At 47.2% G+C, this 27,807-nt stretch overlaps 1 protein-coding gene across 1 annotated transcript in view; it reads left to right on the forward strand.

Annotated features, from left to right (window-relative positions):
* Positions 1-670: 670 nt before the first annotated feature.
* TTC9 (tetratricopeptide repeat domain 9) overlaps positions 671-27,807 on the forward strand; it is a 43,676-nt gene continuing 16,539 nt past the window's right edge. The window contains exon 1 of the mRNA XM_054026986.1: positions 671-1,191. Within this exon, the coding sequence (XP_053882961.1) occupies positions 882-1,191 (310 nt within the window). The 5' untranslated portion in view covers positions 671-881. The remainder of the gene's footprint in view (positions 1,192-27,807) is intronic.

Below are 27,807 nucleotides of genomic sequence, written 5' to 3' on the forward strand. Positions count from 1 at the left end.
CAGACTAACACGGCTACCCCTCTGATACTTGACTCAGCTCAGTGGCATTTCTCTATTTATCTAATGCAATAATTTTGACATGCCACATCCAAACAATTCCAAAATGTCCTGAAATGGTCTAAGCATAGTGGGAGCCAGTGGATTTGGTGATGGGGCAAAGTAGAGACTTGGAGTGGGGGGAGTGGGTGTGTGCAGGGCAAAGCAGGGAATCCCAAGGGAATGAGGGAGGGAAAGCAGGGACCCAGTAGGGGGAGTGGAGGTGGGGAGGGGAAAACGGGGTCTTTGGGGACGGAGAGGAGAAAGTGGAAATGGGGAGGGGAAAATAGGAACGGGGGGGAACACAGAGCGCTTGGCATAAGTCCCTGAAATGGGGGGAGGGAAGGGGGCACACAGGCAGCTTTGGAGGGGAGAGAAATGGCAGAATACCGGGAGGCCCTAGAGGGTGTCGAGCACTTGACCTGCAGGAGCTACCGAGTGTGAGACCCTCCAGTACAATTAGCGCCCCCGCGCGGGAGGGCCAGGAAATTGGAGCTTGCGCCTTTAAGAGCCTGGCTGCAGAAAGCAACAAGGTGGCTTTTTGTCTGATTTTTTTAATGAGGGCGCCAGGCTGTAGCCTCCCCCCTGCTGTTCCGGACCCCCTGTCGCCATCCTTCTCGGCTGCGGGTCCGGGCTCCTTCCGGGTTAGCCGGCGCTCGCTCTCCCCGTGCGCGGGGGAGGCGGCAGCACCAGCACCAGCCGGCCCGCAGGGCGCGGGCGGGGGAGCGGCGCCCGGCAGCGGGAGGCGGCGCAGCGCAGCGCGGCGCGGCGCTGGGGCGTTCGGCTGCTCGGAGGCTTGAAGCCCATTTCCCGCCCGGCGGCGGCGGAGTGCGGGGGCGGCGGGGATGGAGCGGCAGAGCCCGGCTGCAGGGCGCTGCGCCGCGGGAGCCCAGGCTGGTGCGGAGCCCGGCGAGCTCCTCCAGCGAGCCCTGGAGTTCAAGAGCCAAGGGGCGCAGTGCTACAAGGACAAAAAATTCCGCGAGGCCATCGGCAAGTACCACCGGGCGCTGCTGGAGCTGAAGGGGCTGCCGCCGCCGGCCCCGCCGGAGCCCAGCTCCTCCGCCAGCTGCGCCGCCAGCCCGGGGGTCCAGCTCACCGCGGAGCAGAGCCAGAGCGCGGAGAGCATCGAGATCGATTGTTACAACAGCCTGGCAGGTCAGCGGGGCTGGGCGCGCTGTCAGGGGCTTGTGTTCCCCTCTGCTCTGTGTCCGGGGGGGCTGGCCCCAGGGATCCTCGCACCCTGCCCCCCAGCCCATAAATAACTTTGTGCAGGGGTGGGGGTGTCTGATCATGCCCCTGCTGGGGCTTTAGCCTGACTTTCCAGCGCCGCTTGCAAAGCAAGGGCGCAATGACAAGATTTCTGTGCCTCTCCCCTCCCCCGTCTTTCATGCCCCTCACACCAGGAGCACTACAGCAGAGTAGCAGTATTGGGTCAGGGAGCTCTAAGGCCCTCCTTCCTTTGCAGTTTTTTTTCCCATTTTTTGCTGAAAAATTCTCGGGTTTTACAACTGCTGTTATTCGGGTTTTACCCATTTTACCCGAATTTTGGACCCCTCCAATAAGTGAAAATACTGGTTCTGTTAAGAAAATCCAATACGTTATATTAGGAAGAGTGTTTCTGTTAATAAATTAGTCTAAGTGTAAATGGCAGGCTGTTTAAAGTGAGGCAGTGTTGTAGAAGATACACGCACAGGCATGTGTGGGCATAGGTGTAGGTGCTGTTAATGTACTTTTCATACACTACACCACAGCCTTCAAACTACTTTTACGTTAAATACTCATACTTTTCTTTATTTGGTGCTTTTTTCTACCCTCCCATCTCCCATATTAACCCCTCTATTTACCCAGAAAACAGTACAGTTAATTTTTTGTAATGATTTTCACCCATTTTAAATTTTTTGTAATAAACACTGGAATTTCCAGGAAATATTAAACAAAATAAAACCAAAAACAAAGGGCCTTTGGCATTTCTTAGGGGGAACTATGGGTCTGCTTTATAGTCTTCCTTCTCCTTCCCCTCCTCACCATTTCTTATTATTAACCAGGAATTACATAGTCTACTCTGCAAAATAAGGCCCTATATATTGTACCCTCAGTGATTCCTTTTGTGTGTATGAAATATTATTTTCATATGTTTGAGAGAAGTATTTTTGCTGTTCTATTTGGGAGTGGTGTAGCATTCTGCCAGTCCTTCCTTGGCAAATATAGAGAACACATATCAAAATCTCACCTCTCTTTAGGGTTCATCTGCATTCTTACTACTACTACTATTACTATTCAACACATGTGCACACAAGCACTTTAATGTTTTTACAGCTGTTTAAAAATATAACTAATCCCTCATAACCCCTGGGAGATAGAGAGGTAACAGAATGATGTTTGTATAGAGTGCTCAGATACATAAAAAGTAAAATTCAGGAATTCTCTAAGATTATACAGCAGTCTCTTCTTCAGCCTGAGATTGCCTTCAATCCTTTTTACCATAGCTTGCCTGTAATTTACAATATGGGGGGGGGGAGTTGTCCTACAACCTCTGGTGTAAGAAAGGAAACGTCTGGAAATCATTTTGACAACCACAAATGATACTAGATATATAAAAAAATCTCTTAACTATAAAAGTTAAAAGAAAATGTAGTTCTAGCTAGATGCCACACTAGCCAATAGATGCTTGATCATCACTGCATTTGACTTGGCTTCCTCCCATCTGCTTTGAATGAATACTGTATGGAGGGGTTAAACTACTTTATAGTTTGATTCTGCAGTCCTTACTCAGACAGAACTTGTGTTGACTTCAACAGAAGCTTTGCTTGGGGAAGGACTGCAAGATCGGAGGCTATTTTTTTATACTTACTAGGAACCTCCAAAACCAAAAAAACTTGTTTGCGTGTACACGGGAGAGAGTTAATAAAAAAGCACAATTTTAGATTCTCCCCTCTTTCCCCCTAAATCCTACTCCTTTCCAAAATGATGTTTCCTCATTACCTTGACAAAAATTTGTCCACAGCCAGGACATTAGCATATCAGCTATTACCTTCACTTTGCACTTGGCTTGACTAGGCAGAGCTGGTTAGCTTTTTGCTTCTTGTTGTGTTGTGCAGTGCTGAAAAAAAATGGGGGAATAAAATTGATTAATTTTCTACCCTCACTTACACCCCTGCACATACACTGAAATCAATGGGGTTGTTTGAATGTAACTGAGGGCAGAATTTAGGCCCCTTTTAGAACACATTTTCTAATTGGATCTATTAGGTTCCTTCAATTATTATTTAAATCGCATATGGGGAGAGAAAGGTGTCACTATAATATTGTAATTACTTAAGTGCAATTCTGTCTCTTTTAAAAAAAATCTGTGTTCATGGATGTTTGTTCAAATCAAACATCTTACTCTATGTTTGTAAGTCTTGTTTCGATTGACAGTGTTCTGTAAAGAACCCATAATACCACTAATAGCTTAATACAGTTTTATATGTTCCTAGTCTTAAAACATTTCTAACAAGAAATATCTTCACTCTCAGTCCTGAGATATAAACTAGGCATGTATCTAGAAAGTGAATGGGTTTGGAAGAGACAGATGTTTCCTTTTTGTTAATATTTCTGCTGAGTATACAAATTGCCCTTGCTGGAAATGTTTACAATCCCATTTCTGCTGATATAATAATAGTCCCATTTCATTTATTTATTGTTTGTGGTGTGGTTTTTTTTCTTTTTTGTTTTTTTTTAACCATTGCTGATTGCCACTGTTTGAGATTTTAATACAATCAGACAGGAGAACATGTATTTACGGGTTAATCTAGATTTAAACAAATTTTACTTAGCTTTAAATTGTTTCAACACATAAGAGCATAATTAACCCCAGAATCATCTGCAGTGTTTCCCTTGTGAAGACACCACAGTAGGACAAATTCTACTCTGTTACACTTGGACAATTGTTATACTCGTGTTTTCAGTGTGATTGCACGTATGTAACAGAGAGCAGAATTTGGCTCCAAAGTGTATGATTTCACATTTGCCCAATGTAATGTCTTAAAATGTAAACATTGAAATAATACACAACATATTAAAGTGGAGAGTCTCCACTCAGAAAACTGCAGTGTCGCTACTACAAGTCTAGTTCTAGAGGTCAAATTCTAACCGGATTCTCTTTGAACTGGTGTCCAAAAGGAAAAGGAGTGAGGTAAAAGGGAACTGGTCCTGAACTGCCATAAGAATTAGGATGTGTTACTAAAAGAATCTCTGTTGAAAACAGCAAGAGGTGTAGCAGTAGGACTTTATCATGTAACATTGAGGTCCAACAGAAGCCACTGAATTATTTACCCAGAGGGCTCTAGCAAGGAGACATCAACACAATACATACCATTAGGGCAGAAATCAATGTATTTGGTGTGGGGAAGTAAGGAGGTGGTACAGGATACTATGCTTCTGAGCACTAGAATTGTATTTTAAAAACAAAACAAAAAACTTAGAATAAATAAATATCTGCATAGTGCTTGGGCTATGCTAGCAATATACACCTAAGAGGAGTATGCACCAATTCTGAGTAAGGCAGTTTTGTTGGTATAATTCAGGGTTATCACCTGAGTGTCCTTATTATCAGGTTTTTTAGTGCTTCCAATCTCTCCACTAAGCTTAGCATTTTTGAAGTCCTTCTTTGCTTTTGCAATGTCATTTTTCATGTGCCCACTACATTCTCCCGTTTCAGGGATGCATTACATTGTATATTGTACTTTTGGGAGACTGTACCAGTCAGGGAAGCACATAGGCTAGGGTAAGTATTCACGGTAATACAGTATTCTCAACTCCTTCAGTTTTATTGTGTCTTACACTATTTGGTGGTTTTCTTAAGCCCAAGCACCTAGAGAGTCATGCAATCCAATTACTCTCTCTTTCTTTTTTTTTTAAAGTCTCTAAGTCTCGTTGGGGGTAGTGGGGAGAAAGCTGGAAAACATTAACCTTAAAGGCTCAAAAACCAGATGATAAATATAAAAATAATAAATTTGCCCTAAAAATCAAAGATTTAAAAAACTCCAATCTCATGATTTGGGGCAGGGGAAACCTCATGATTTTTGAATGTGTGGAGTTGGCAATACTGCTAATATCTCTTGCACTAAGCTACTAGCAATACTATGGTTTTTAAGATACAACAGTATGATGGCCTTAAAAGGACTCATCACATTTGTGAAGTTTAGTGTTGCAATGCTTTATAGAGGCCTGCCAAAAAACCTCCTTTTATCATGAATCTTACTGATCAATTTCACCAAAAACAAGAGCGGCAGCATAGTTTAAGTTCCTTGAAATTGCTAGGATAGAAAAAAATTCTACCAACAACATAAAGCCCTGTAGAATAAACATATGATTACAAGGCAAACATAGCTTTAAGAAAACATTTAATTATGACTCATTGACAGTCTGCAACCTTGAGCAAGTCACTTGACCTCTTCTTTGCCTCAATCAGCCCAAATGAAAATAGAGTAAAGAACAGAAGCATCAGGGAAATCCTGATGCTGCACTAGAGCTGAGCTTTCCTGTGTAAAAGGTTATTTAAAAAAATAAAATAAATGTACGAGGAATGCATGCAGCAAATTTGAACTCACCAAATGTCATTAATACATTAATGACTGTCCCTTCCATTTATACTACACCTTTTATCTAGAAGGCTCTTAAGTGCTTTATGAACCGCATACAAACGGGGATCACTCACACACCGTATATTGAACCACCTCTGAGGTAGAAGGTAATAGCTATTCTGTGCCAGCAACACTGCATAACAGTTTTCAATGGTGAAAAGGGCTATTTCTCCTCAAGAGGGGTGAACAGGTCTTAGTCCTTCCGAACACAGCAAAATGCTAAGAGTAGCATAATTTTTAATGTTTGTTATGAGTGAGTGTGAAACAATGATGGGGAAACTGACAAGTGTTTGCTTACGATAGCAGACACCCTAGACCAGGAGCTCTCAAGAAGTTTTTTGGTGGCCTTAGAGTGCGTCCACCAACTCTTGCTGGTGGCCGCTCTGACAGTTTTTCCTAAAATGCTTAATTTTAGGAAAAACAAATATGTGCACAAACATGTGTCCAAATCATTGTAATTTATTTATGTATGATTTTTTTGCAGACTCAGTAATAAAAATAATGTACAGTTTTGTCTGTTCTTTACTGGACCTAAACAGAATAGAAACAAAATAAGGTGCTTTGTACATTCTTGTTTCTTTTGCTTTTTTGACTTTAGACTTGCTAGTTAGTAAGGCTGCTGCTGTGAAAACTATTATTTGTATGCATCACTTTTCACAGCAGACTTGCTAGCTAACTGGGAGGCAGTGAAAAGTGATATTAACAAACATACAAATATCGTTTTTCACAGCAGACTTACACAGCCCTGGCAAGCGAGAATTAAGCCATGGATAGAGAGGTGGGTAGGGAAGCAGTGGGGGCCAGGGGTGATGGGGGAGCCCAGGATTGGAGCCCGAAGCTCTGTAGCCAGAGCCTGGCACCTGCCACCCCAGGGCTGAAGCTGGAAGCCTGAGCCCCAGCACCCCTGGGAAGGTGGGGAACTCACACCAGCTGTCTGCTCCTCTGGCATTTGTGGCTCCTGAGGAGGGCTGGGCCCAACCCCTGCTGGCAGCCCTGGGGGAGGAGCTACTGCTCCTCCCCTCCCCGCCTGTCCAGGAGGCTGTGGCCGCATGGGAGAAACACTGCAATCCAGCCATGGCAGGGGAAAGAGAACTTCTCCAGTTGAGACGGGGGATAGCCATGTAGATTAGGCATAGTGCTGGGAGTCAGGAGATCTGGATTTTATGCCTGGCTCTGATACTAGCTGGCTATTTCATCTTTAATAAATCACTTCACTTCCTTAAACCTCAGTTTCCCATCTGTAAAATGAAGATAATACTACTTGCTATCTCTTAGAGGTATTGGGAGGCTTAATTAATTACATGAATTAAATTTATTATAAGGGTTTATATCTTAATTAAAATGTTGGTAAAGCAGTTTAGGATCCTCAACTGGAAGGCACTATATAGCTGCAAAGTATTACAAATGTAATGATCCAAGATACAATTTAGCCAGTAGCATCCCTAACTCTTGCAAAAAGTGCCATGTGGTTTTTTATAACTGTGAATGCGTCAGATCCTCCCTTTTTATCCAATCCAAAAGATGGCACCTCTGGCAGTATAGCCACCCCCTAGCACTACACTGGGGTATTGGCTTGTTGATGATGTAAGGCTGGATTCTGCCACTTGTATTCATCATGAGTAGTACGTTGCTCTGGAAGGAGTCCCACTGAAATAAAAAAAAAAAACTAATCAGCGAGGAAGTTATTGTTCATCATGTATAGGGGTGGCAGAATTTGGCTGTTGGATGGCAGTGAGCTAGTAGCTCAAACACCACTATCACTTCCTCAGTTTTCCTTGGAAGGAGTCCCTTCTGAATGGTGAGCAGACCCAACCCTGTTTAGATTATAACTGTGGTCTGTAGATCACCAATGTCCTAGCTGATGATCAAAGACGACTTGGCTAGTTGCCTGATGTTAACTCTTTTGGGCCACATGATGATAGAATCTGAGAACCTCTGATTTATAGGGTATGATATGATCACAGCCCAAGGTGTTATAGGTGCAGACAAGCAGGGAGTGGATGTTGCTTGGGTGAGTGTTGGATGTATTTAGATGATGGTCTCAAACACTGTAATATCAATCTTGGGAGAGGCAATGTTGTGAGCCATTACTGTAAAATACTTCTGCCATTTTGTTTGGGGTGGCAGGGAGATCCCTGTTCAGGCAGATGGAGTTACATATGCATGAAAAGGATGGGATGAAAGTTCCTCCAAATCTGGATGGAGGTAAGCTGCTCTCTGGCCCCTTGCTAACTTTCTAATAGAGTACCTGTCACTGATAGCTTAGGAAAGGAAAGACACCTGTGCATAGTAGTGTGTGTGTATTCTTTGGCTCCCAAAAATGCATTTGAAAATGGAGATTCTTTTACAAGCCAAAGTGACACCCCCATCCCAAGTTGTTTTTATCTTTTAGAGAAGCCTATTAATGCTGATGTGCCACCTATTCACTGTACAGCAGCCCAACTGCCTGTGATGTGCTGCATTTGTTCTGCATGCACAGGACATCCTGTCCAACTCCCCTCTGGAGAAGTTAACCCAGCTAGCTGGTGTCTGAGGAATGGGCAGGCAGATTTAGTGGTAAGGCAGCAGCATGCAACTTTCAAAATAAAGTCAAGCAGGGGATGTCAAGAATCAGAAGGTCCAACCAAAACCACTGGGCAGTGATCAACTTTTCTGCTCAAGATTTGTTGATTGCTCACCTGCTTTGAGATGTGCACTGATATATTTAATGAAAGGGATTCACAATAGCTTTTCCTGTCAGTGTCACCATATCCTCCTCTGAAATTCGGTTCAGGAATTTCCTCCAGCAATTGTCCCCCAGTGAGTCACAACAAATACTCTTGCACGTCCTCGTATTCTAATAAATAGCCTATGTAGGGTGGGGCCAGGGGTTGGAATCACACCAGACTGGACTGTGTTAAGATTCTACACCCAAGTCCAATAAGCTCTGCACTTAAAATGCAGCCTTAATGAGGGAGAATGATAGGAGGAGAGGAAGAGCAAAGGATGCGTGAGATGAGGTATAATTAAAAAGGTGAGGTCAAATTTTGCCACCCTACCAGTTTCTTCTTTTATGTGCAACTGAATAATAATGTGGAAAGGAGGTAGCAGCAGCAATAACCAATGATAAAAAACAAAAAAGTTACAATTGTTTTAAACCGCACACTGTGTTCTTGTTTGTTTTAAATGTGGACGCTAAGGTTTTGATAGTGCTGGAACCCATAAAGCAAGGTCCTTCTGCAAAGTAGCTGAGCTGTCCCTTGAATAACATTGAGCACTTCCCATCTTCAGAGCACTTAACATTCATGAGCTAATTATTCCTCATAAGCCCTCTGTGAGGCAGGAAGTATTATCCCCATTGTAGAGATGAGAAACTAAGGCACAGGGAGGTTCAGTGACTTACACAGCAAGGAAGTGACTGAAGTGCTCCTAGCCTTGTGCTTCGATCACACCTCTGAGTGCCAAACTTCTCCTGACTGTCCTGACACAATGTGCTCCAAATATAATAAAGCCTCCCTTTACGAATAGCCTCTTCGTTCACACGTGAGTTGATCCCACCCTAAAACATGCCAGCTGGTGGTAATAATGTATTGAATACATTGAACAGAGCTATCATACTCTAAACCAGGAGTCCCCAAACTTTTTGTGTTATACCCTTCCTCCCCCATAATGTAATCTGTCCGTGTCCCCCTGGGGATGGGACTGGGCCAGAAGCCAAAGCCAGGGCCCCAGCTGGGGGTGGGGATGGGGCCGGAGCCAGAGTGTAGCTGGGGGCAGAGCGGGGCTGGGTGGTGCTCCCTTCCTGCCCCCTTTGGGGGCTGGTCCATGTCTCCCTGAACGTTCTTCTGCACTCCCCACGCTTTGGGGACCACTGTTCTAAACAGTGGCATGGAGTTTAGAAAACAAGAAATCTAATAAAGGGAGGAACTTTATAAATGAAGCAAGCCTATTGTGACGGATTGGGTCACAGAACCCCCCTTGGGACTGTCACTTTGTGTGCTGAGACTACCTCTGAGCCCGTTTTCTCTGCCAGCTTGGGACTTCAGTACCCTATCTTGTTGAGCCAGACATGCTAGCCTGCTGCAAACACAGACCCAGGTATGAACCACGTCCCCCAAAAGCTGCAGCCTTAACGGAAAATGGCTTAAGAAGTGCTCTTGTCTCTCGCACCCAGACACCCAGCACCCAATGGGATTCAAACCCCAAATAAATCCGTTTTACTCTGTATAAAGCTTATACAGGGTAAACTCATAAATTGTCCGCCCTCTCTAACACTCAGAGAGATATGCACAGCTGTTTGCTCCCCCAGGTATTGATTACTTACTCTGGGTTAATTAATAAGTAAAAAGTGATTTTATTAAGTATAAAAAGTAAGATTTAAGTGGTTCCAAGTAATAATAGAGCAAAGTAAGTTGCCAAGCAAAATAAAACAAAAACATGCAAGTCTAAGCCTAATACATTAAGAAACTGATTACATATAAATCTCACCCTCAGAGATGTTCCAATAAGCTTCTTTCACAGACTAGACTTCTTCCTAATCTGGGCCCAATCCTTTCCCCGATGCAGTCCTTGTTAGTTCTAGCTCAGGTGGTAGCTAGGGGATTTCTCATGACTGCAGCCCCCTTTGTTCTGTTCTACCCCCTTTTATAGCTTTGGCACAAGGTGAGAATCTTTTGTCTCTCTGGGTCCCCACCCCTCCTTCTAAAGGGAAAAGCACCAGGTTTAAGATGGATTCCAGTACCAGGTGACATGGTCACATGTCCTGGGAGACCCCAAGCCTTCATTCTTCCTGGCCTGACTCACAGGAAGGCTTGCAAATAAACAGAGCCAACTACAGTCAATTGTCCTGGTTAATAGAAGAACAGGAGTACTTGTGGCACCTTAGAGACTAACAAATTTATTAGAGCATAAGCTTTCGTGGACTACAGCCCACTTCTTCGGATGCATAGCCATTAACCAGGATGTCCTGGTTAATGGGAGCCATCAAGATTCCAAACCACCATTAATTGCCCACACTTTGCATAATTACAATAGGACCTCAGAGTCAGTGTCATAACAAGGGCGAGGTGAGTGAGGCACTTGCCTTGGGCACACAAAGCCAGGAGGGGGAGGGGGCGCAGAAAGTGGTGGAGGGGGGGAAAAAAAAAAAAGGAGCAGAGAGTCCCTGTCTCTCCCCTGCAGCAACTGCTTCCGCAGGGTCCTAGTGCCCCCCAACTCAACTGCCAGGGCAGACTGACTCTGAGCCTGCCCTTCCCCCTCAGACCCTTTCATTTTCCAATGAGATCCTCCAGCAGCACAGGCCCCCTTTTCCCCCCCCCCCCTCCGCCCGCAGTTACTGCTCCTGCCCCATGCTGGGCAAGGAGGCAGCCCCATCTCTCACCCCCAGTGAGGCTACAGTCAGGGGCAACAGCAGGGCAGGAGGCACACGCAGCACCTCCTGCACCCACCACAGGGGAGGCGAGGGTGATTCCTGGACCTGAGAGGGACCCTAGGAGCACATGCAGTGACAGTGGTGGGGGTGAGTGTGCTGCTGCGGGGGAGCAGGAAAGGGGGACTTCTCCCCCAGAGCTTGCTGCTGCCAGCAGGGAAAGGGCTGGGGGGAGTCCTCTCTGGCCCCTGTCCCGGAGCAGCTGGCCTGCACCCCAAACTCATCCCTAGCCCTGCCCCACCCCAGAGCCCATACCCCCAGTCAGAGCTTTCACCCCCCCCCACTGCACCCTCTGCCCGAGCCCCTCCAGCACCCCAAACACCTCATCCCCAGTCCCAGCCAGAGCCCTCATGCCCAGTCCCAGCCAGAGCCCTCACACCCCAACCCTCTGCTCCAGCCCTGAGCCCCTCCCACACCCCAAACCTCACATTCCCAGCCCCAGACAGAGCCCTCACCCCTACTCTCGCCCTGTGCCCCCCCACTCCAAACCCCTCATTTACAGCCACAACTCAGCCCTCACCCCTGCACCCCTTCCCTCTGCACCCCTCCTATCCCCAAACTCCCTCCCAGAACCTGCACCGCTTCCCTCCACACCCCCTCCCATCCTCAAACTCCCTCACAGAACCTGCACCCCAATCCCCTGTCCCAGCCTAGGGCCTGCACCCCAGACCTCCTCCCCCACCCAAACTCCCTCCCAGAGCCTTGGGCAGGTCGGGGGATGGAGTTTGGGTGGGGCGTGTTCTGGGCACCACCAAAATTTCTATAAACCTGCCACCCCTGATCCTGCCCTGCAAACCTGAACTCCCAGCATTCTCAAGACACATGCTGATCCCTAGTGGCCACTGCTGATATCCAGCACCTCCCTCCTCTCTGAACCTGTGAGTCCCTCTCTGGATTGGAACTGGACTGGAACCAAAGACCATCTTGGAAGCAACATTACCATCCCAAGCAGTCAAAAATTGAGTTAGACCCCACCAAAATCACAGGCTCTAAAGTCGCCGCTTCATTCATTCTTCGGCGACAGGCCCTTCCCTCCGAGAGGGACTGAGGTACCTGCCGCCGAATTGCCACCGAAGAGCCGGCCCTGGGGGAGGGTGCAATTTTATATTCTTGCCTTGGGCGCAAAAATACCTAGTTATGGCTCTGCTAAGAGTTATATTTCATATTTCTAGTTTCAGATACAAGAATGATACATTCATACAAATAGGATGAACACACTCAGTAGATTATAAGCTTTGTAATGATACCTTACAAGAAACCTTTTACATGAAACATATTCCAGTTAATTATATTCACACTCATTAGCATATTTTCATAAAATCATATGGAGTGCAACATCACACCTATAACATGAAGACCATCTATACCAAAAGTTTACCTGGCTAGTCATTTTCTTTGTTCTCTTTGGTGATATTTCATAACTTCACAGGTGAAGAACAATCACAGAGATGGAAGACACCTACCTATGCATTTGGTTTCAACTCACTTAGGTGACTATTCCAGAGTCTTACATCCTCTCACCACGTCACCCTGCTGTAAAGAGCTTGCAGGACTAGAACCCGAGACCAGCAGGATTTCGGATCACTGACATCTCCGCATTGCCACCAGAAGCTCAGGCAAGGTTTCTGCTGGTGGATCATGTGAAGCTAGAAGTACTGCCTACTGGGCCTTGAGTGTCAGCTCCCCCCTGCAGTCCACTGACTGGCCTATGCTGGTATATAAACCATGAAGCCATCACAGAGAGCTGTCTGAGCAAAGATGCAGACTGCCTGCTTCCTTCCACTCCAGACCATGCTTTGCTCTGAACCCCAGATTCCAGCTCTGGACCCTGGCTCGACCCCAGCTTTGCTACTTGGCTCCTGTCTGCAGCTTGGCACCCAACAGACTTCCTTGCATCCTGACCTGGCTTAACCCCAACTCCACTACTCATCTCATGACCACAACTTGGTTACTGACTCATGCACATAAGCCACCCATGGCCCGGCTCAGACAGTTATTTTCAGACCCTCTTCAGCCTCTTCCCTTCCCCTCCATTCAACCCTCATAGAAGATGGAAGGGGCAGACCGCCCACTGATCAGCAGTTTCCCTGAGGCTGTGGGACCTGCAGGACCGAGTCATCCATTTGTAAGCGGAGAACCTCACGCTACAGACACAGTTTGCAACCAAAACATAGACCCTGTGCAAACAGTCACAGGCCCAGGGATGCAGCTCACTGCCGAAGCTCAGACCCTATATGAGCAGCTAATATGCTCACAGAGAGAAGCAGCTATACTACATGCCTGAGTAGACCACCTATTGCCTGAACAGGGCTACTGTGGTGCCACGGCCCAAATGAGTTGACAGGGACCATCAGGAACACTGGGGGTTCCTGAACCAATACAGGCTGCTCTTCCTGCTCCACCCCTGAATGTTCCCCACACACCAGAGAAAGATGGGGCTAGTAGTCAGCCTTCTGGTGACTGGTGAATCACGTGACTGGTCTTCCCCAGGTTGGAGCAGAACAGCCTAGTGCTCTTCAACTAGGACCTCTTCCTGCCAGCCTTCCCAACCATCTTTATGACACAGCATCACGTCCGCTCCGGAAGCTGCGTGAGATGCAAGGGCCGGCCATCTCCTATACCACTCACTTCCAGTGCTTTGCAGATGATGTTGAACGGCATAAGGCAGCCTAACTACACAGTTCCGGTGGGGACTCAGTGAGGATGCAAAAGGTGAGTTAGCCCACACTGAAAATGCCACCTGCCCAGAGGCCGTTATTGATCCCACACTGTGCATCAACTCTTGGCTGCAAGAGCCGGAGAAGGAAAGAGGGATTAGCCAGATGCCCCCACGTCCGCCCGCTATGTCCATGCCTGTAGAACCGAGTCCTGAATCCATCCATGACGCATGACCCCGGAGAAGAAAGAATGTCAGTGGCACATTCTGTGGGAGGCCAGGATATGTCCTTGCCTCCTGTCCAGCTCGAAAGAGCTTGGGAAACAGACCAGCCCAGGCCCTTGCCCTAGCGGCACTTCGGCAGCGGGTCCTTCACTCACTCCGGTTGCCCAGGGTGCAGCCTGGGCAACACCAGGGTGCTAGGTTCTGGAATCATTCCCTAACTCTCGAATGGAACCTGTTCTGGTAACCATGGGGTCTCCCCGCATTTCCAGGTGGTGCAGTGATTACAGGTCTTGAGGGAGGCAAGGCAGATTCCTCTGCAACTGTCAATGATAGACAACATGGCAGCTGCCAACTTTATAGACACTAAGGCAGCCCAAACCCTCCAGATCCCTTTCCGGCCAAAACCCACACCAGATCTGGTGGAGACGATTGATGAGTCATTCCTGTCACCAGGACCAGTGACCCAAGAGACTGTCCCCTTATCTGCCACAGTGGTAGGACACCAGGAAATAATAAGTTTTGATGTGATCCGCTCTCTATTCTTCCCGGTAATCCTTGGCATGACTCATGTATCTCCCAGCAGCAGAGCAGCATTAGCGTCCCCTGCGAATTTTGCTGGAAAGCTTGCCTTCAACAAATTGACCAACACCTCCCCCACCAGGTGACCTGCACTCTGGTCCCCGGATTGGTTAAGACCCTCAAAAGCGAAACCCTGGACGGGGGGGGGGGCTAACCAGAACGGGGGAGGATCTAGACTAGAACCCCAGCCTCCCTGACAAATACTGAGACTACATGGATATATTTGAAAGGAAAAACAGAGATTCACTATCCCCACATAGGAACTATGACTGTCCAATAGACCTACAACCGGGGCAAAGGTGCCCCGTGAACAGTTATACACCATATCTGAACCAGAGCTGGAGTCCTATGCACGTAAATCCAAGAAAACCTCAGTGTTTCATTCAGAGTCCTCGCTGTGCGAAAAAAGGATGGGTCACTACACCTCTGCATAGACTATCGCACACTGAGCCAGGTGTCTATTCATAACCGGTACCCTCTGCCCCTCATCCTGGAATTGTTGGACCACTCGAGGACTGCCAAGATCTTCACTAAACTAGATTTTCGGGGGGTACACAATCTAGTGTGCATAAGGCCTTGGGATGAATGGAAGATCACTTTTTGTGCCCAACATGGGCACTTTGAATATCTAGTAATACCGTTTGTCTTAACCAGTGCCCCTACAAAGTTCCATTATTTCTTAAATGGTGTGTTTACGGACATCCTGGATCAATTCCTGATTATCTGCCTTGATGATATACTGGTGTTTTCTGAGCGCCCTGAGCAGCACTACCATTCATGTCTTGTCCACCCTGGAGAGGCTGTGGATGCATATAACTGTATGCCAAACTAAAGAAGTGCACCTTGGATCAGGCCACTGCCAAATTTTTAGGTTATGTTATATTCTGTGATGGAGTCACAGAAGATTGAGGTCATCTACAGCTGGACAGCACCCTGGACCCTCAGAGAACTTCAGTCCTTCCTGGGCTTTGTGAATTTTTATATCTGAATCATCACCAACTTCTCTGAACAAATAACCCTCGGATAAGTCTCTGGGAACTGAGTTTAGGTGAGAAGTCTGCTTAGGCAAAGATCGTAACTTGTTGAAAATAAGTTTTAGAAGCAAATTTTTACTTGTTTGTTTGTAACCCTTTTTGTCTTTTATTAACTCTGTCCCTTTTTAAAATAAACTTTTTACTTTTTATCTAAACCAATTCAGAGCTTAAATTTGTTAGTCTCTAAGGTGCCACAAGTACTCCTGTTCAATTCAGAGCTGTGATTGAAAAATAGAGTTTGTCAGACCCCCAGTAAATTAATGAACTTTGATGTGGTTGTCTCTTTAAAGGAACAACAAACTTCATAACTTCTCTGAGTGTTCCAGGAGAGGACTGGAGACTGCAGGGAGACAGTTTTGCAAAAATTTGGGATGTGGGGGGAGGGTTGGGGTTGGGTCATTCTGTTAGCCAAATGGGCTCGTTTCCCCCTGGAGCTGCCCAATTACCCCAAGGAGGCACGGGAGTCTAGAAGACGGCTTCAAGTTCTTTATTGATCAGTCAGCTGAGCGGGTGTCCCCCTCGACTCATGCCAGAGGGAGGAGCACACCTTACAAGCGTAGAGCAAGCCTTTTTATACCCAGTAACAAATGACTTAACGTGCATACATTCTGCTGACCTATGGAATTTTTAAATTCCCTTTTAGGGGTATATAGAATACATCTGTTGGGGCCGTAAATAGGATACATTTGTTGAGCCTCTTTGATTGATTGTCTTGCTATATGTTCATATATGGGAAAGGGAGTTTATGGCCATGGGGAACAGCTGAAATAATAGGCGAGTATTTGGCCTTTGTTCTAACAAGGTTCTCCCCCCTTAAAAGCATTTTGAGAGCCCTATGGCCCCCAATCCTCAACTTTAACCGGTTGATATAGTGCCATCATGCGTTGGCGTACAATTTGATTAGCCATTCGTCGGACTAATGCAACTACACAGGGAGCCACTCTTGAGCCCCCCACTTTTGGGAGCTTCCAGCAGTTAATGCGGAATCAACGGACTGCCTCTTCCTAATCAAGTCGTCATATACCTTAATTCCTAATTTATTTCCCTGGATTTGGGGTAGTAGAAAGAATAAGTGCCTAATGTACCCATCATAACAAATTCCTGACCAATTTGGAGGCAATCTTCGATAAACATATTGCCCACATATCCAGTAATGGCCTTTTAGGGCCCATTGTCCATTCGCAAAAGGGCCATCCCAGGCTTCGGGATAGTCCTCGGGGCCCGGTTCTTCGTAATACAAAGAGTTACCCATCTCCAGGGGTCCCCCTAATACAATAGATGTACCGTCAGGATTACAATAGTCACATTTCCAGGCCCCAGCCCCTTCCTTCCAAGCGCAATTACAACCAAATTTAGGGCTATTGGTAGTAAACCAAAAATGATTAAAATGGGTTACCCGCGTTCCATTAGAATGTTGCCATGCCCACTGATACCAGCGTACCACGTGATCCTTACTGTCGGTATTATCTCGCTGGCAACTTAGAAAGAGGGCATCAAAGAACCCATCTTGTCCAACTGCCTTACAGCCTTCGCCAGTATGCTGTTGGTAGGAACATTGTACCCAGCTATGATTAGTGAGTTTTACGTGGGTTTGGTTCCATCGTCCCTGATATTTAGAACAGTCATACGTATGGCAACTAGGGTGATCATAGCAGTCAAATCCTAGAGATAGGGTCCAGTCACATCGGCTTTTGCCCACATATACCCCTTCTTGTTTTGTTCGGCTTAGACAAAGGATCCCCATCTCAGAGGAATAGAGTCACCAAGGGCTACTATCCTCATCCCAAACTTCTGTTCCTTTGTGGACTATACTTAAATTACTGATCCACCATTTAGCTTGCACTGGCTGGGCTACCCAAGGCCATTCATTCCAATCCCCTGGACCTCCGCATACCCAACAGTTACTGAGGTTAAAGGATCCTGCTATTGTCTCCCCTAGCTGTAAAAACCTATTCTCCCAACCATAATAATGGTGGAAGCATATAAACAAAGATATTAGCAGCAATTTCATTATCTTTTTCTAAATAGTCCCTTTAGTCCGTCCAAGTACTGATACTCCCAGGTAGAGTCTTCACCTGTGCCACCCCGGGCGTCCGGAGCCGGGGCGGGCAGAGGGCCGGTGTCCTCTTCTGCTAGTTCAGTCTCCGGGCTAGGGCTCAGAAATCGCTTTACCCGTGTATGGTGTGTCCATTTGTCGCTCCCGAGAACTTTGACCGCAGTTTGGCTGATGAGCGAGACAGTGTGCGGGCCGTCCCACCGTGGTGTAAGGGGGTCACGCCTCCACTTCTTGACAAGGACCTGATCGCCGATCTGGAACGGATGCGCGGGCTGGTCCAGGGGAAGGGCTTGGAAAGGCACCGCGTACCGATGCAGCTGTAACAAAACAGATTGCAACCCGGAGACCTGCTTCCATAAGGAGTCCTTTCCCATTTCCCAGTTTACATCTTCCCGGAACCCCGGGATCAGGATTCGGGGAGGGAACCCAAAGACCAGCTCAAATGGTGAAAGCTTAAGACCCTTACGTGGGGCCCTTCGAATGCAGTTAAGGGCGAGTGGTAACGCATCAAGCCACTTTAAACTAGACTCTGTTCATAGTTTAGTGAGGGTATCCTTGAGAGTTCTATTCACTCTTTCCACCTGACCCGAGCTTTGCGGCCTCCAGGGTGTATGCAACTTCCATTGTATACTGAGTGCCTGGGACACCTGTTGCAAGACTTCAATACAGTCATGAGTGGGGCTAGTCTCATGGGAAACCTCAGGATCAGGCAGCAGGGTAGCTGGGTTTATGGAGCTAACTGTCCTAAAGGTTAGGTTAGGGGCTAGCAAGAGCCCTACCTCATATCTGGTATGTCAACTGGGATTTAAATGCTTTTCCCCAGCGCCTGTCCCCAGTATTTGAGGCACCCCGTGGGGGACCACAACCTCAGTGTCCCCCCCCCCAGGGTCAACTTTTCAGCCTCCTGTACGAGGAGAGCGGTCGCTGCAACGGCCCGTAAACAGGCAGGCCACCCCTTGGCGACAGGGTCCAACACCTTTGAGTAGTATCCAATGGGTCGCCAGGTTGGCCCCGACCTTTGGCATAGAACTCCAGCAGCCACCCCTCCCCTCTCATGAACATATAGAGTGAATGGTCTCCGGGGGTCGGGGAGGGCTAGAGCAGGAGGCTGAACCAAGGCTTCTTTTAGCTCTCGAAATGCTTTTTCCATCTCTTTGGTCCATGTCCAATGAAGCAGACCCTCTTTAGTTAAGGATTCATACAGTGGTTTGGCTCTTCCCCCGTAGTCAGGGATCCAGAGTCGACAAAATCCAGTTAACCCCAGGAAAGCCCTCAACTCCCGGGGGTTTTGAGGTCGAGGGTTATTGAGTATCACCTGGATTCTTTCTTTACCCAGACTACGACTTCCCTGGCACAAATGATACCCAAGAAAAGTGACCTGTCGCCTAACCAATTGTGCTTTTTCCTTGGAAACCTTATACCCCTATACCCCAAGGGGATTGAGGAGCTCGACAGTTTGCTCCTTGCAGACTGTCTCTGTTCAGTACTCAAGAGCAGATCATCACAGTACTGAACTATGTTACATGAAGGGTGTTTAGCCAGGAATGGGGCGAGGTCCCTTTTTAACTGGCTGCCAAAAATCTCGGGTGCACAGGTAAGTCCTTGTGGGACAACGGTCCAAAGGTATTGAGCTTTGTAGTGGGTATCTGGGTCCTCCCACTCAAAGGCAAACAGTCTCTGCTATTAACTTGTTAATTTGTCTTAGATCCTGGACCAACTGATAATGCCCATTAGGCTTAGGCACCCCCATTATTGGAGTATTGTATGGGGACGTGTCTTCCTTTAACCACCCGCACTGCAAGAACTTTTGAATCAGGGGTTTTACCCCGATCCGAGTGGTTAACTTAAGGGGGTATTGTCGAATTCGGACTGGGCTGCTTCCCTCCTTAAGGAAAATATGCACTGGTGTAGCATTCCGGGCTCGAGCGACGCCTCCCTCCTCTGCCCAAACCTCAAGGTTAACCCCTGACAGCTGGCTTTCTTCATTCCTCCCCCGATACTCCGGGAAGTGATTTCCAGCGCTTATCAGGGCCATCTGGTAATTTGAGGACTGCTGCTTAGGGATTCTAACTTCCATAGTCCCTTTATCAAACGAGATTTCTGCCTGTAATTTAGTAAGAATATCTCGTCCGAGCAGCGCGATGGGGCATGAGGGGCTGCAAACAAATTGGTGGGAAATTTGGCGGTCCCCTACCTTTACTAGGAGAGGCAAAGTTTTTTTCCAAAGCTGTAGTTTGTCCCTCTATCCCCTGTACCATGGCACATTCCCGAGCTCTACCTCGGGGAGCCTTACTAAGGGGGAGCAAACTAAGAGTGGCCCCAGTGTCAATAAGGGCTTCAATTGGGCGGCCCTCCACATTAATTTTTACCGTTGGATCCAGACTGGCAGCTTGCGCAGCCAGGAGGGGCCGCTGGGTCCCTCGGCTTCCCTATGGGGAAGATCCCTCCCCCGAACGTCCCGTGTTGTTGTAAAGGATGGGAAGGGACGGGGTTTTGTTTTTACGTTCCTTTCCCATGGCCTGTCGCCGGGGGCATTCATTCTTCCAGTGCCCCTCTTCCCTACAGATAGCGCACTGGTTTCGACCCAGGCGGGGGTCCCGTCCCCTCCCAGGTGGCCCTGGCTTCTCCTTAACCTTGTCCCCCCTTTCTGCATATCCTTCTCTCAGGGCCATGGCCAAAACACGGGCCCCTTTCTTTCGCTCCTCATCATCCCTCCGATCATAAACCTTCATGGCTATTTCTAAAAGTTCCTCTATATTCTTGCCCGAAGCCCCTTCCAATTATATAGCTCACTAGTGGTAAAGGGAACATATACCATAGTGAGATTACCCTCAGGGGCTACAGTTTCCCGCAGTGGACACAAAATAATTCTGTTGCAGGGGCCCTTGGAGTACCGGGCCACCCTTGCTCCTGGTGTGGTTAGACACCGGGGAGCTCAGAGAGATCGGAGGGGGCTCCCGTTTGGAAAAATCCTGGTTGCTTGGCTCACCCCTTTCAGCTGAGGCATTATCCTCAGAGATGGGGGGGGGGGATTTCAATTGAGGGTACCGGAGCCGGGAGGCCAGGATACAAAGGGGGAGGGGGCATAGGATCAGGGGCAGAAGGAATCACAGTCGGAGGACAGGATTTCTTAACAGGGGGACAGGATTTTCTAACAGGGGCACGGGCCATTAAGGTTTTAATAGTTTGTATTTTACACTTCTGTAACCATGGGGGAGGATTGGCTACGAGGTCCTGCCATATATCTATATAGGGATATTGGTCCCAATGCCCATCCTGGGTCACAATGCTATGCACTGCTTGTACAATCTCTGGCTTGAGTGTTCCCCCCTCGGGCCATTCCACCCCAAAGGTTGTCCACTCAAGAGTACAAAATCTTACAAGATTGTCTTTACATAATACAGTTCCATAATCAGCCTGGCGTCTAAACGCCTTCCAGTTTTCCAGCATACACCCCAGGGGCGTACTGGAGAAGGTGCTTTGTCCGGACCCCATTATGTTCTACCCAGGGGTTTGTTCAAGACAAAGATATCAAGGGGTTTTTAGGGATCTAGTTTTAACTCAGATATCCGCTGGGCCACGAGGTTCGGCTGACCCCCCTTGCAATCAAGATATCCTGGTCACCGGGTTTCCCCTCGCAGGAGTCTTGGGGCGGCTGAAGTCAGCTTAAGCCTCAGACCTGTCAGCAGCACTCATTCATCTTTCACACAGATCCTTTAATCAGTTACAATCTCTGTTTCCAACACACCATTAAGAGGAGAAACAAGATTACCCTTCCTATAAACAAGAGTAATCCCTGAGGTTGCTCCAAGTCCCAATAATTGTTAAAAACGGCCCATGGACTTGTGGAGTTAGTTACGTTACTCATTGGCTGTTATTTGCTTACCCTTTAACCAAAAACACAACAACAAGACATTTACAAAGCTACAATAATGTTAACATACCTTCCCGTATACAGGCTGCCTAGGGGATTTCCACTGTCCAACCCACACCTCGGGGGCGTTATTCCTCAAACCCAGGAGGTAAACGCACTTACCGCCCGAAGTGGCCGCGTCCGGCAGTCAGACTTCCCCTTCTTCTGAAGCCGTCTTGCTTCCGTGTCCTTCAGAGTTCTCTTTAGAGAGGACACAGCCGCCCCGGCCGATTGTGACGATCCGAGGCCCGAGCAAACCAACCGCTCGAGGTGGCCACTCCTCGGAATCGCCCTCGGCCGTCGGTCAGTGCCCTCTACAGGGAGAGAAGTCCCTTCGTGGTCGCCATTTGTTAGCCAAATGGGCTCGTTTCCCCCTGGAGCTGCCCAATTACCCCAAGGAGGCACGGGAGTCTAGAAGACGGCTTCAAGTTCTTTATTGATCAGTCAGCTGAGCGGGTGTCCCCCTCGACTCATGCCAGAGGGAGGAGCACACCTTACAAGCGTAGAGCAAGCCTTTTTATACCCAGTAACAAATGACTTAACGTACATACATTCTGCTGACCTATGGAATTTTTAAATTCCCTTTTAGGGGTATATAGAATACATCTGTTGGGGCCGTAAATAGGATACATTTGTTGAGCCTCTTTGATTGATTGTCTTGCTATATGTTCATATATGGGAAAGGGAGTTTATGGCCATGGGGAACAGCTGAAATAATAGGCGAGTATTTGGCCTTTGTTCTAACAATTCTGCAACCAGTAACTGGGTAATGGAAGCAAGAGTGTGACTTGCATGCCATCTATGCTGACTGTTGTTGCAAGGCTGTGAGTCACAGCAGCATAGCCTTGCAGGCACACAGAGAGGCAGGGCAGATGGTGACAATTCCTCACTGGTCTGGTTTGAACCCTAATGCATCATACCTGGTTTGACCGCAACTCTGCTACTCATCTCATGACTGCAACTTGTTAACTGATCCAAGCACACAGGCCACCCACGGCCCAGCCCTGACACTTGCTCTTTGAATTCCTCCACTGGCTCTCTTTCACAAGTTAAAGCTTTTTCTCACCTTGAAGGCCTTTCACAGCTCTGTTCCTTCTTGCTTCTCTTTCATCATACTGTCCCCTATTCCTCCACTCTGCCAACAATGGTAGCCGCATCTGCCCCTTTGTCAGATTCTCACAGCACTGTCTCTGTGTCGTGCTCCTCCACAGTGCCCTTCCACACACAATGCTCCCTCAAACTGATCCATAATACAAACCACCTTCTCTTTCATTACATCTCTCCTCTGCTGTGACTGCCGACAGGAAATCAGCCAATTTACATGTATTTCCTCCGTTTATAATTTTTAAAAAGCAAATGTCTATACAAATTGTACATGTCTGATGACATCCCTCACCTCTTGTATGTCACTTGTCTTCATAGATTGTAAATTCTTGAGGTTAGGGACTCAGGTTTTAGTATGTAATTGTACAGCATGCAGCACAATGGGGCCCTGAAGACTATTGTGGCATCTAGGATTAAATAATCATCCTGATTAACTTCCTATCATAGTATCCCAAAGCTATTCACTACTGTGCACCATCCCTGTGGCAATAACTGCAACTGGTTATGTGCTGCTAGATGGAGATCTGTTATATAACAGCACCTGGGGATCTAGGGAGCTAGTTGTTGACCTTGTGCTAGCTCCTCCTCATTGTTTCCACCTGTTTGCATAGGCATCCAGGCTCCGCTTTGCAGTGAAGATCATGGATGCCCGTTAGGAAGTTCTCACCCCTGCCTCACACAGCCCCAGCTTTCCCTTTTTTTCCATCATTAAAAGTGTAGTCAAAATCCTGTCTTTGACTGCTCAGTCTGTTGCCATGGAGGTCATTGTGACATCACAGATTCAGCATTCTATGACTTACTTCCCTGCAGGCACAGATGAAGAAGCAGGAACCTTTTGTGTAAAACAAAACGTCTTTGAAAATCAGCAGACGTGCTTATGTTTCCCTTTGACACGCATATTAGGGTTGGATGTGTTACAACTCTGCCCTACTAAGGCTGATGCTTTATTAACCACTGCCCACAAATCCCCTCCCCCTTCCCTGTGCCATCCGATTGCATAATACCAGCATGCATTTGCCCACAGCCAGTTGGTAGCAGGCTTTCACTTGGAAAGTTCTGCACCACTGACAACAGCAACCTCTCTTGCCTCTGAACTGCAGGCTGCAGAAATCCACTATTCATGTCCAGTGATCTAGTTCCCTAAGACCTATCGAGAGAAGCAGTTGGGTCAGCAATCAAAGAACCATCCTTCACTATTCTATAGACGTTTTTATAAATGCTTATCACCTTAGTGTCAGAGCACCTTCCAGTAGTGCATTAAGCATCATGACTGTCACATGTTATTTGTTCTTGCCGCCTCTCCCCAGAGGGAGAAACGTGTGCAGTGATGTCTTGTGGTAGGGTGTGTCTTTATATTTTATATATACCTGTTGCTATGTGTTTATATTAGAGAAAGCAGTGCCAAAGTAATGCACCTTGCCCTTACAGCAGAAAGTGGTGAGGTTTGTGGTGGTCCTTTGTTCCTGGTGGAATTCATTCCATAGTCTCAGACCACCGCTAGAGAAAGTTCTGTCTCCTGCATAGATGAGCTTTACTCTTATTGTTGAGAGTTCCATTGTACCAGAGGAACAGAATTGTCAATCGCAGCCTTTATGGAGCTTCAGACAATCTTTTGGATAGCCTTGGCTAGTCCACAGAGCACTTTGAAGATAAGGAGCGAGACCTTGAACTTGATTTGAAATTCTATGCGAAGCCAGTGTAGGGAGCAGAGGCAAGTTTGATATGTTTGCAGTAGCCTGTGTTGCTCAGGTGTGCTGCAGTGTTCTGAACTAGTTGGAGTTTCCTAAGTGCTAAAGGTTTCATACCTAGCTGTATCTCATTGCCATAGTCCAGCCGAGAGGTGACAAAGGCATGAATAATTGAAGCCAGGTCTTCATCCACCAGGATAGGATGAAGTCTTCTAGCCAAGCAGAGCTAGTAGAAAGCGTTACTCGCAGATACTGCTATGCGAGAGCTTAGCATCAGTGCGAAATCAGAGTGCTGCTAGACTATGGACTGAATTGACCTATTGTGGGTGTGTATCTTCAACCAATGAAAACTGCACTTGGTTGCAAGCTCTTCAAAATACTTCACTGTATCCACCAGTATCACCGCTGTCTTGCTAAGATTCAGCTTCAGCTAGCTGTTCATCTATGAGCTGATATCATCCATGCACTGAGCCAACGTGGTAGTGGTGGTGGTGTGCTCCTGTGCGGTGAAGGATAGGTAGAGCTGTGTGTCATCTGCATATTGTTGGCACTTGAGTCCATGTCGTCTGACCATTTCACTAGTGCTTACATGTCAGTGTGAAAAGGACTGGAGAGAGAACTGATCGTTGCAGGACTCCACAAGTGAGTGGTCTAGTGGTGGAGATGCCTTTTCCCATCACTGCTTTTTGGGTGTGTCCCTCCAGGAAGAACTCAAACCATTTTCATGCATTACCCTGGATCTCTGCCACTTCTCTTGGGTGAGATAGCAGAATTTGATAGTCAACAGCATTGAATGCTGCAGAGAGATCCCAGAGGATGAGAATGAAGGAGTGTCCTCTCTGTGTCCATTGACAGGAGGAGATCATCCATCAGTGACACTAAGGAGGTTTCAGTTCCATGTCCTGACCTGAACCCAGACTGAGCTGGGTTTAGACTGTTAGCTTCAGTTAGAGGGGCTTGTGGCCTTTTGCTAGCCTCTCTGTGAGCTTGCTCGGGCATGGGAAGTTAGATACTGGGCACTGTGTAGCTAGGACTGAAGTATGGGTTCGTCAGTATTGGTCAGACTATTGCGTGTTTGAAGGAAGAAGGGAAGATTCCTTCACGCAGTGAAGCATGGCTCTTTCCGTCAGGAGTGGCACCAGTTGGTCATGACTCTCATTCACAAGCTAGGAAGTAGTCAGCATGTTTCCCTCAGAGTTTAACTCTTGATGGTTTGGAGTGCATTGCATCTCTGAGGGATTGACTGAGCCATCAGCTCTCAGTCCTGCTTTACTATTCCACCTTGGCCATCTCTGTGTGATCTAAGCTGACAGATAACTCCCTGTTTGCATGAAATCAAGTTAAGTGTCTGCCTTGCCATGTTCCCCTTGCTCCTTAAAGGAAGGGCTTCGATCCTACACAATGTAACCTAATCAGGCAGTGGAGGGAGTTCTCCACCCATTTGCTGCAGTCCTGAGACCCTGTGTAGCCTGTTGTGGCTGTGACTTCACACCTGCCCACTGGTTCACTCAAGGTCTTTGCCAATCTGCAATATTCAGCTGTTGGGTTCAGGCAGTAGGCTATTCACCCATTTACTGCTTCCCAGCAAAGATGGGCAGGAGGGACACAGAATAGGTGCAGCCTTGCCTTGGATCCATCCCCCATATTTACTGACTAGAGTTGCTGAGCTGGAGTGGTATAGACTCCCTGTTCTGAGAAGCAAGTGAGAAGTAGGAAAGACTTGTGACACGGAGGCTTCCTGGGGCTACTCCTGCACTGATCCTCCCTCCCCCTTGTTCTGGGCTGTGCCCAAAGTCACAATCTAGCCCACAATTTTCAGTTCTCTGAGATAAAGTGTGCCTAATGCAGTGATTTCTGCTGTAGTCCACAAACAGCCTGAAGCAACAGCTCTGTGAGGTGAACTGCTCCATGCATCTCAATGGGATGTTAAGACCTATGGCTCTAGGAGCCCTGCCAACACCACTCCAGCAGAAGATTGTGTATGTGGCTGTAAGAGAAGAGTGCACTGAGCCCTGACTATCCACCAAGCAGTACATCCTGGGGAAGCTTCTCTTCCTGCTACCCTGGTCTCTCTAGGGGGATAACCATTCCAGCTGCTTATGAGGGGGGCACCCCACTGCTGCTCCTGCAGGGAGGAAGGGGGTCCATGCTACTGCCCCTGCTTCTAAGGGGAGACAGCCCCCCCTCCGCCACTACAGGGTTGGGTCTGCAGGAGTGAAGCCATGGAGGGGAGTGGGCCTGTGTCATGGTGTGCCCAGGGTCTTGCATTGCCTTGACCTGGCCATAGCCCCGAAAAGACACTCTGGCCACACTTTTTTGGAACTTAAAATAAATAAATAAATTAAACCGGAACCCGCTCCGTGTCCCAGAGCATAATTCTTGTGTCAAAGGGTGTAGCAGAGAGTTACACTTCAACTCCTACTTCAGACACTGATTTTTTTTTTTTTTTAAACACAACTGTAATTCAAATCCCTGGCAACTATCCTCTTAAATTATTTGCAGCGATTAAGGGCTCAAGCCTTGGCAGTGTGTGCATGCTCCAAGAAAACAAGAGCAGCATAATATCCAAAGCCATGCAGGAATCACAGAGAAGAAACATCAGAATCCTTTTATGTATACATTACTGCATTCCCATCCCTAACTGCTCTGGTATAACTGGAAGCAAGGAGGGAGCCATCCCAGTTCCTGTGGTTAATAGATTTAAAAAAAAAAAGGATTAAAGTGTAGTAGTAAAAGGAAACACTTTAACAGAATGCATAATTTATCTGTGGAACTCATTGTCACAAGGTGTCATTGAGGGAAATAGCCTAATAGGATTTAGAAAAGGATTAGACACTTACGACTAATAAGAACTTTCACAGCTACATTAGACAGGATCAGAATTGTACAATGGTATTAAACTTCTATGTTTCAGGGCCAAACTCTAACTTGCTTGGGATTATGTTGGATGCGCAAAGACTCAGGCTGAGGGCAGGTGTCCATGGCCAGGTGATTCCATAGTGGTTAATTATTGGGTTTCTTGAACCTTCCTTTGAACAGCATAACTGGTCACTGTGAGAGACAGGATATTATACTGGATGAATTGTTGGTCTGATCCAGTACAGCAGTTCCTAGCTTCTGCAGATAAACTTTCTACTTAGGATAAAAACTTTACCAATATAACTGCATCTATTGTAGGGGCTTCAGCTGGTACAGGTATGTTGGTCAAGAATCACACCTCTTCACATCCCTGACCACCATAGCTGTGGTGACAGAAGTCTGCAGTGCAGACTTGGCCTTAATGTGGGAAGTCGGAGTACTAAAATGACCATTGGTACAGAATTTGAATGGCTCAGAGTTTAAATAAGAGGAGCACCTCTCCCTGTTTGTTCCCTGCTTAACACTGAGTTACATTTTAAACAGGGTGGAGTGTAGTTCAAGTCCTGGACCCTGGGTGAGAGCAAATAAATAAGCCGGCCAGAGTGACAGGCTTTATATTTTCTATC

The sequence above is a fragment of the Malaclemys terrapin genome, chromosome 4 (genome assembly GCF_027887155.1).
Source record: "Malaclemys terrapin pileata isolate rMalTer1 chromosome 4, rMalTer1.hap1, whole genome shotgun sequence".
In the NCBI taxonomy this organism is placed as follows: domain Eukaryota; kingdom Metazoa; phylum Chordata; order Testudines; family Emydidae; genus Malaclemys; species Malaclemys terrapin.